Source organism: Engraulis encrasicolus, chromosome 18 (assembly GCF_034702125.1).
Source record: "Engraulis encrasicolus isolate BLACKSEA-1 chromosome 18, IST_EnEncr_1.0, whole genome shotgun sequence".
NCBI lineage: Eukaryota > Metazoa > Chordata > Actinopteri > Clupeiformes > Engraulidae > Engraulis > Engraulis encrasicolus.
The window spans coordinates 13,420,298-13,430,019 of NC_085874.1; the positions used below are offsets into that span (position 1 = coordinate 13,420,298).

The 9,722-nt window shown below is 43.6% G+C and overlaps 2 protein-coding genes across 2 annotated transcripts; both read right to left on the reverse strand.

Annotated features, from left to right (window-relative positions):
* Positions 1 to 180: 180 nt before the first annotated feature.
* Positions 181 to 1,096, reverse strand: LOC134468790 (ras-interacting protein RIP3-like). Its single transcript, XM_063222661.1, has 3 exons — positions 1,075 to 1,096; positions 759 to 992; positions 181 to 347 (listed from the first exon to the last, which is right to left on the reverse strand). Exons 1-3 carry the CDS (start codon positions 1,094 to 1,096, stop codon positions 181 to 183), a joined length of 423 nt encoding a protein of 140 aa, XP_063078731.1.
* Positions 897 to 9,631, reverse strand: LOC134468791 (UPF0746 protein DDB_G0281095-like). Its single transcript, XM_063222662.1, is given in 4 exon segments — positions 897 to 992; positions 1,361 to 1,735; positions 1,959 to 2,411; positions 9,514 to 9,631. Coding segments are annotated over 3 exon segments (711 nt in total). The 3' UTR covers positions 897 to 992; positions 1,361 to 1,595.
* Positions 9,632 to 9,722: the final 91 nt, after the last annotated feature.

Consider the following 9,722-nt stretch of genomic DNA (forward strand, 5'->3'; position numbering starts at 1 on the left):
GCTAAACTATGGCCAGAATAAAATGATCAGTAAGCTTAAATGGCGCACAAAAAAACCGTGTCAAACTCGTGGACTTTTATACGCATTCTCATGATGTCATGCTGCCCCAGGAGCTGCCAATATCCATTATACCTCACAGTTTCATTTACTACAGCACAGAATTTAGGTGAAAAAAATGCTTTATTTTGTTAAAATAGAAGTGGCTGACAAAGTCAAAAGGCCTTGTTGCAAGAAACGACGCGAAAACAAGAGGAGGGTTAAAAAAAAAAACTTTCTTCTCTTCTTAACTTGTGGAACCGACTTCGAAGCAGCAGGAGTTGGGACTGCAGTGCAAAAGATGGAAAAGTCTGAAAAAACAAAATCCAAAGAAAAAGAAAGTCAGTCATTTTTCTATTTAAAAGTAGAGTATGTATTTTTTGTATCATTTACTTCCAGAACTTATGTTGCCCATTTACAAATGCTTAAAAATCTTTTTTGTGAATATCTTCGACCATTATTTCTAAATATTCCTTGTTACTGGGGAAATTACACTTTTCTTAAATAAAATGGCTGATCTTCTACGTGTCCGTATCGTCGTATATTAGTTTATTACTTACCCAGTACTCCACCTTAGTAGGGTATGGGCAGCATAATTGCAATGCATAAATTGGCCGCAATCCTACTGTGCACACTCTTTAAACAGACACTTGCAACCCAATGTTAAAACGGTCATGATAGACAATAGACCTTCCAGGGAATGTCACCACCTTGGTTCTCACCTTTGCACTTGTTTACATGAGGTGCCAATGGCTTCTGCTCCTCCTCTTGGCTCTCCTGCTCCTGCTCCTGCTGCTGCTGCTGCTGTTTTTGCTGCTGCTGCTGCTCCTGTTGCTGCTGCTCCTGTTGCTGCTGCTGCAGCTTCTGCTGCTGCTGCTTCTGCTGCTGCTGCTGCTGCTGCTTCTGCTGCTTTGAAGCAGCAGGAGTTGGGACTGCAGTGCAAAAGATGGAAAAGTCTGAAAAAACGAAACCAAAAGAAAAAGAAAGTTGATTATTTTTCTATTTAAAAGTAGAGTATGTATTTTTTGTATCGTGTACCTCCAGAACTTATGTTGTCCATTTACAAATGTTTAAAAAATCTTTTTTGTTAGTATCTTCCACCATTATTTCTAAATATTCCTTGCTACTGGGGAAATTACACAAAATGGCAGATCCTCTATGCACACTACTCCACCTTAGTAGGGTATGGGCAGCATAGTTTCAATCCATATATTGGCCGCAATCCTACTGTGCATACCCTTTAAACAGACACTTGCAACCCAATGTTAAAATGGTCATGATAGACAATAGACCTTCCAGGGAATGTCACCACCTTGGTTCTCACCTTTGCACTTGTTTACATGAGGTGCCAATGGCTTCTGCTCCTCCTCTTTGCTCTCCTGCTCCTGCTACTCCTGTTGCTGCTGCTGTTTTTGCTGCTGCTGCTTTTGCTGTTGCTGCTGCTGCTGCCTCTGTTGCTGTTGCAGCTTCTGCCGCTGCTCCTGCTGCAGTTTTTGCTGCTGCTGTTGCTGCTCCTGCTGCTGCTGCAGTTGCTTCTGCTGCTGCTCCTACTGCTGCTGCTACTGCTGTTTTTGCTGCTGCTGTTGCTGCTGCTGCAGCTTCTGCTGCTGCTCCTGCTGCTGTTGCTGTTTTTGCTGCCTCTGCTGCTGCTGCTTCGTAGCAGTAGGACTTGGGACTGCAGCGCCAAAGATGGAAAAGTCTGAAAAAACAAAACCAAAAGAAAAAGAAAGTTAGTCGTCGTATATTAGTTTATTACTTACCCAGTACTCCACCTTAGTAGGGTATGGGCAGCATAGTTGCAATGCATACATTGGCCGCAATCCTACTGTGCATACCCTTTAAACAGACACTTGCAACCCAATGTTAAAACGGTCATGTGTGACAATAGACCTTCCAGGGAATGTCACCACCTTGGTTCTCACCTTTGCACTTGTTAACATGAGTTGCCAAAGGCTTCTGCTCCTCCTCTTGGCTCTCCCGCTCCTGCTGCTGCTGCTGTTTTTGCTGCTGCTGCTTTTGCTGTTTCTGCTGCTGCTCCTCCTGCTGCTGCTGCAGCTTCTGCCGCTGCTCCTGCTGCTGTTTTTGCTGCTGCTGTTAATGCTGCTGCAGCTTCTGCTGCTGCTGCAGTTTTTGCTGCTGCTGTTGGTGCTCCTGCTGCTGCTGCAGTTGCTTCTGCTGCAGCTTCTGCTGCTGCTCCTGTTGCTGCTGCAGTTTTTGCTGCTGCAGTTGCTTCTGATGCAGCTTCTGCTGCTGCTCCTGTTGCTGCTGCTGTTTTTGCTGCCTCTGCTGCTGCTGTTGCTGTTGCTGCAGCTTCTGCTGCTGCTGCTGCTTCGTAGCAGCAGGACTTGGGACTGCAGCGCCAAAGATGGAAAAGTCTGAAAAAACAAAACCAAAAGAAAAAGAAAGTTGGTTATTTTTCTATTTAAAGTAGAGTATGTAATTTTTTATCGTTTACTTCCAGAACTCATGTTAACCATTTACAAATGTTTAAAAATCTTTTTTTGTGAGTATCTTCCAACATTATTTCTAAATATTCATTCCTACTGGGGAAATTACACAAAATGGCAGATCATCTACGTGTCCGTATCGTCGTATACTAGTTTATTACTTACCCAGTACTCCACCTTAGTAGGGTATGGGCAGCATAGTTGCAATGCATACATTGGCCGCAATCCTACTGTGCATACTCTTTAAACAGACACTTGCAACCCAATGTTAAAACGGTCATGATAGACAATAGACCTTCCAGGGAATGTCACCACCTTGGTTCTCACCTTTGCACTTGTTAACATGAGTTGCCAAAGGCTTCTGTTCATCCTCTTGGCTCTCCTGCTCCTGCTGCTGCTGTTTTTGCTGCTTCTGCTGCTGCTCCTGCTGCTGCTGCAGTTGCTTCTGCTGCAGCTTTTGCAGCTGCTGCTGCTCCTGCTGCTGTTTTTGCTGCTGCTGCTGCTGTTGCTGCTGCTGCAGATTCAGCTGCTGCTGCTGCTTTGAAGCAGCAGTAGTTGGGACTGCAGTGCAAAAGATGGAAAAGTCTGAAAAAACAAAACCCAAAGAAAAAGAAAGTTGGTTATTTTTCTATATAAAAGTAGAGTTTTTTTATCGTTTACTTCCAGAACTTATGTTGCCCATTTACAAATGTTTAAAAATATTTTTTGTGAGTATCTTCCACCATTATTTCTAAATATTCCTTGCTACATGCGCAATCCTACCGTGTATACTCTTTAAACAGACACTTGCAACCCAATGTTAAAACGGTAATAATAGGCAATAGACCCTCCAGGGAATGTCACCACCTTGGTTCTCACCTTTGCACTTTGCAGGAGTTGACAATGGCTCCTGCTCCTCATTTTGGTCCTCCTCCTCCTGCTGCTGCTCCTCCTCCTGCTGCTGCTCCTCCTCCTGATGCTGCTGCTGCTGCTGCTGCTGCTGTTCCTGCTGCTGCTGCAGTAGCTCCTTTTGGTGCTGCTGCTTCTGTTGCAGTTGTTTCCTCTGGTGCTCTGATTGTTGTGAGTGCCAGTCCTTGGCTTTTTTAATGAGAGAGCCAAGAAAGGATCCTTTCTGTTTCTTATTTTTCTTCTCTTTTTTGTCCTCCTCCGCCATTTCAACTTTTCCTTTCTCAAGAGCGTCTGTGAAACTCACATTCTTCTTCTCTCCCTGTTTCTTTTCTCTATTTGCCTGGCCCTGTGTCTCTTTAGGTTTCATTTTGTTCTCACCTTCACTTGACATTTTAAGATCTTTCTTTTTCTCATGTTGCTTATTTTCCTCTGCATTCAGCTTCTCCACCCCCTCCTTGTCAAGTTCTAGTGATTTGTTGCTGTCCTCCAATTGACTAATCATCTCTTCTTCTCTCTCCTCTGTTTCTATGTCAGCAGTTTCCATATTGTTCTCTGATATCTACTCATCCTGTTTTGGCATAACACACTGGTCTTCCTTTTTCATCTCCATCTTCTGTGTTGCTGGTGCTGCAGGTTGCCTCTTCACCTCCTCCTCTTTGTTAATAAATTCCTGATATTCCAAATTATATATTTGCTTCTTTATTTGCTCTCTCATTCTGGCTTCTTCTCTCTTTATCTCTCTGTCCAACTGTTGTGTCTGCTGCTGCTGCTGGTGGTGCTGTTTTGAAGCAGCTGGTGCTGTAGCTGCCGGGGCTGCAGCAGTCCCCATTGTGCAGAAGATGGAAAAGTTTTAAAAAAACAAAAACAAAAAAATTACTTCCAGCATTTGTGCTACCCATTCAGAAATGTTATCTTTTCATGAGTGTGAATAAAATTACTATATCACCTTAACAATTTCACTGTATTACCTTATCAAATTGACCTGAAAGAAAACCCACACAGGAAACAGAATTAGCATTTAAATCTGAGGCAGCTTGGGGGTCTTGCATTTACAGAGATGTTTTACAGATTCACTGCAAGCCCCAAGTCTGCAACAGTTTGGCCCAGCCTTTATTGTCTCGTTCTAACAAGTAAAATAGCCTACTAGCGTTATCTTTAAAAGTTATCAATCTTCATGTCAACTTGGAAACATCTGGCTATCTGCCAGGACAATTGTAGGAAGAGCCCCCCTGACTTGGAATGCAGGAAGGTCCCTCAGTTGACATCATCTTGGTCCTGAAAACGCAAATGTAGACAGAAGACACACAAAGGCGGGTAGACAACTACTTATACAACTGGTTATACAAGTGACCTATTTCTTTATTTCTTTAACTATGGCATACATACTCAAATGATTATATTTTCAATAATACGTGTATAAATGCAGAGAATTTCTTAACATATTCCCACCTCTTGAAAATGTAACCATTACCAAAGATTTTCAGACTTGAACAACTTCTCAAGGATTTTCTGTCCAATCTTCATTAACTAGATAACAGTATTTTCATCATCTCGGCTCAACAAAAGGACTTCTTCATATTTATGCAAATGGACACCAACAACATTAGATATCATGCTACTCATGAGAGATCGTATACATGGGACAATGCATGCAGTAAAACAACAAAACAAAACTAAAATGACCAGAATAGGAGCCAGCAGTTTGATCCCAACCTCCCACCAATTGCCCATCATAAGCCACGAGAATGGGTTCCATGGCTTGTCATCAACCACGTCATCTTTACTCATCGCTGCACCAAGATTTCGCAGCTGTTCCAGGGCATCTGTAACCTCAAAAGAATTTGTGTTATCCGGGATGTATGAACAACAGGAAGAATTAATTAATACACAAGCTCCCCCGACAGATGCAGTCAAAAGATCTAGGCAAAGACGATTTTCAAGGACTAGAGTTCGGATAGCACTGACTTCAGCATTGTTTTTCTGCCAGAGTGTTTGAGTTGCATTAATAAAAAGTTCCAATCTATAATTCAATGTTTCAACTCGCAAAAATAACTTTCCAACTCCAAACCATGGGAAAAGTGACAGAATTACTTTACTGCTTGTACGCCATAATTTATGTTCAGCAGGCACGTCCGTACCCCAGATGTGGTCGTGCGCAGGGGTTTCAAAAACCCTTCGCTTAGTCCTAGGTGACTGGGATGCCGAGACAACATACGTATGGTCAGTTACCTGGGCGGGGGCACATATCCCCCCCCAGTCGGGAGGCAGTTTCAGATAAAGTTTGTGTCCGCAGACCCAGTAAACACCAGACAGAACGGGCGTGCCGGTGATTCCAACAAAATTCCACACAGGCCACCCCAAACACGGATGAACACTGTTCTCCGGATCAGCTGTCTGATTTCCATACAACTTCCATGGACAAGAAGCGAGGGCTCTGGTCCTCCACATAGGCACTATGGTCTCATTACATCTATGCCTGGGCAATGAACCTAAAAAATCTTTCCCAATTCCTACAAAACAATGAGGAAAAATTCTGTTGCTTCTCACATACACTTCTTCAGCTACAAGACTAGATGCATTAAGTTCAACAAAAGGGTGTGTCTCAGCACATGATCTAGTATGTTTTTTTAATGATCTTTTTAATCTATCAGAGAATTTGGAGTTAGAGCTAGAAGGATTAGAGAACACAAAATTAGAACGAACAGTAGCATTATCCTTGGCTGACCAATTATATGGTGCACAGTATTCTGCAATGCATCTACTACTTCTTAGATCAAAAGGTTTGGCTTCTAAGTTTGGGTGGCTGGAAGAAATTGGCATGTAAGAACAGACATAACAATTAGATCTATTATGTTTCTCTGCTAACATTGTTGCATATCGATACCATGAATTAGTCATGTAAATGTGTGTGATGTTCAGTTCAGCCTTTGAACTACTCACCCATTTCTTAATGCGGTGATTTCCCTTGTCCCCACCACAAAACAACCAAATTAACACAATCCCCAGAAGCGTGAAAAGTATACCTTTCCCCAGTCTCTTCATTTTTTTTTTTTTTAGATGGTTCCAATACCTGTCCGGGTAGGCCCGCTAAATCACACGTGCAGCGGCTGTGATTCTGAGTCTGGAAGACTCAAAGTCACCCTCTTCTTGACGAGTTTGGACCTATTGTCCCATGCAACCCCCCACAGCTAGAGGACTAGAGATGATAAAAAACCCGGAGGATCCGGTTGGAGAGCCGGGTAAAGACCTCATCCGAACAGACCGGATGGCTGTCGTGCATTGATCCGCCAAAGGCGGGTCAGACGGCATTTCATTAATATGTCAACAAAATGGCAGTTACAGCGCGAGAAATTGTGAAACCGGAATATATCCTCTTTAGTTGACTAGCCTACAACAGCCATTCTCTAATCTCCCTAGTATGCTGTTCAGTCACGAACACTCACTGAGTAAAACTGAACCAACTCCCGCCTCGTCATTCATCGAGCCTGTTTGATCCGTCCAGCCTATGTTGTGGCCAATTGAGTGTTTGAGTCGCGGATCCCCGCTCCCTATGCGTGTGCTTCTGACTCTGTTGAGGTCTACATTTTAATGTTAATAGTGCTCTGCCAACGCTTTAACATCTCAGTCTAGGCTACTCTTAGGGAAAGTATAGTCTACAGACGTGACTCGATCACTCACTGCGTTACAGCGTAGGCTACAGTCTTTAAAGCCACTGCTGCCGTCACTCCCCTCGTCCGAGTCACTCAGCAGCGGCGCCCTCGGCGACTCGGTGAGACGAATCCTGACTGAGTTGTTGGTAGCAGCGAATCCCCTACGGATCGGATCAATCGCTTAAGTTTCGTTTTTGCCACGAGTGTGTGAGTCGCAAGGCAACTCGGCAGCGGAAGCGAGTGGTCATCTGCTGCTCGCCTCCTGACTGTCCCTGCTCAACTAGACTTCTGCTCCCAAATGTTTGACTTTTAGTCTTAAATACAAACACACACATTATTTATTGCAAAATCAGGAACATGCCGTTTCACTGCTGCCAAAGGCTGTTCGAGTTGTGGTTGCATGTTTAGTGAGGAGACCCAGGTGGGTCGGATCGCAGCATGAGTTTAGGAACTGTTACATTCATAAAGTGAGTTTTGTTGATCAAACTGTCTTACTCTTTGATTTATCAACGTGAATTGATAAATGGAACAACAAAGGCGAGGCGCATAGCTACTTAACGGCAGAAACGTTTTAAAAAATACATTATTTTTTATTTATTTTAAATAAGTGATCCGTGTGATCCGATTGATCCGTCTAATCCGGATACCCTCCTTGGAATGATCCAATCAATCCGGACGCCTCAAAGATTCGAGTTAAGCACCTCTATAGAGGACTACTCGTATGCCAGGATTTCCCCTTCGGGTAGTTGGCACCGTTTACAATGTGTCTTGTGAATCCAAGAGTCTCTTTCAGCGATTTTCACCGCTGTTGGTGTAGTGAGTAAGACTCGGAAAGGTCCAGTCCACCTTGGATGACACCAACTTTTCCGCTTGATTTCCTTGACAAAAATCCAATCTCCAATTTTCAGTTTCTGGTCATCCTGTAACGACAAAGGAGAATCTGGGACAATGTTAACTTGTTTAACTTCACGTGTTTGAAATGTTTTGCGTAAATAGTCCACTAAATCAGGTGTGTCATCAGGGCTGGCTTTTACATGAGTTAAATCAGGCAGCGTATACGGTCTACCATATAATATTTCAAATGGTGTTAATGGGCTTCCCAGAGTCGGTGTAATGTGCATACTGAGCGCTACTAAACTAAAGCCGGGCATACACTGTGCGATATTTTCACTCGTGGGTCTTGAGCTTCTGCTCACACTGCACGATGGAATTCCACTGTTTAAAAGTTCACGACTCACGACTCACGTCCTCACACTACACGAGCCGACAGTCGGATGCGATTTACGCACGAGCCACGACCAGAATTTCAAACCGTTTTGATGTTCTTGCGACCCTGCAATTGCGCGATCGTGAGGCGAAATCGCTTGTCGTGCGAGTGCCAAATCGGGGCAAAATCGGGGTAGAAGTCGCACAGTGTAAGCCCAGCTTTAGACAGTCAGGCCACTGTCTTTTAGTTTCTTCCATAGCTTTTCTGAGTTTAGTTTTAACCGTTCCATTCGTTCTCTCCACCAACCCCGCACTGGAGGGATGGTAAGAACAATGGCGTTTCAAATCAATTCCCAAATGTGTACTTAATTTTTCAATTAAAGCATTATGAAAGTGGGCGCCGTTGTCACTTCGAATTACAGACAGTGTTGCCAAGTTAGCGACTTTGTCGCTAGATTTACCGACTTTTTGACGGCCCTGGCGACAAAAAAATTAATCTAGCGACTTAGCGACTTTTTGGAGCATCTAGCGACTTTTTAAAACGCGCATTTTCAGTGACAAATTCAATGTTTTCCTCATAATTGTGACTGCGCCGCCGTCAGAAGCGTTTCCCACTGTTAAGCAGGGCTGCAGATAAGCTCTGATCTCCAAAAAGTAGCTAGCACCGCCCATTTCTACTGTGAACGAATGCATGTGGGCACGTTTTCTGTAGATCAGCGCGCCATGCGTGATGCGTGACGTCATACGTAACGTCATGACGTCATCTAGCGACTTCTAGCGACTTTTCAGCGAGCCAATAGCGACTTTGGCTGATTTTCTTTTGGCAACACTGATTACAGATACCCATCCGAAATTTGGAAAAATACGATTACAGAGAGCCTTTGCTACTGTAATTGCATCTGCACTAGCAGTAGGGAACAATTCCACCCATTTAGAAAAAACATCAATGATTACCAAACAATACTCGTACCCTTTCGCCTTATGTAATTGTATGTAATCCATGTGAATAACTTGAAAAGGATATTGAGGTTCTGGAAACTTTCCTCTCTTAGGTCTCATATTTCCTTGTGAATTGTGTTTCAAGCACACCAAGCATTGCGCACAAAACCGCTTTGCAAACGTTGTGAATCCAAAATGTTTGTAACTGTTTTCAACCAGTTTAGTCATTGCAAAGGAGGAAACGTGACATTTACCATGTGTCAATATTGCTGCCCACTTATACATAGATTTAGGAAGAATGGGTTTGCCATCCTCACTAGTGTACAATCCATGTTGTAAAGTGGCACCGTGTTTAACCCAAGTTTGCCTCTCAGTGTCCGGTGCAGCAAACTGCATGTCTTGCAGCACCTCAGGAGTGCTGTCTTCATCCTGAGACAAACAAACGTCAGCAGCCTCTTTTGCCATTTTGTCGGCCAAGGCATTTCCTCTTGACACATCATCTGTTCTGTTCGTATGCGCCTCACACTTACAAATGGCTATTTTTAGCGGCAGCTGT

What these genes read in the sequence shown, in the direction of transcription:
- LOC134468790 (XM_063222661.1), bottom strand. Translation starts at nt 1,096, where the DNA reads ATGGACAACATAAGTTCTGGAG. An exon ending in GGACAACATAAGTTCTGGAG is followed by an intron (nt 993 to 1,074) that starts GTACACGATACA and finishes TCGTTTTTTCAG; the next exon opens with ACTTTTCCATCTTTTGCACT. An exon ending in TCATGTAAACAAGTGCAAAG is followed by an intron (nt 348 to 758) that starts GTGAGAACCAAG and finishes TTGTTTTTTCAG; the next exon opens with ACTTTTCCATCTTTTGCACT.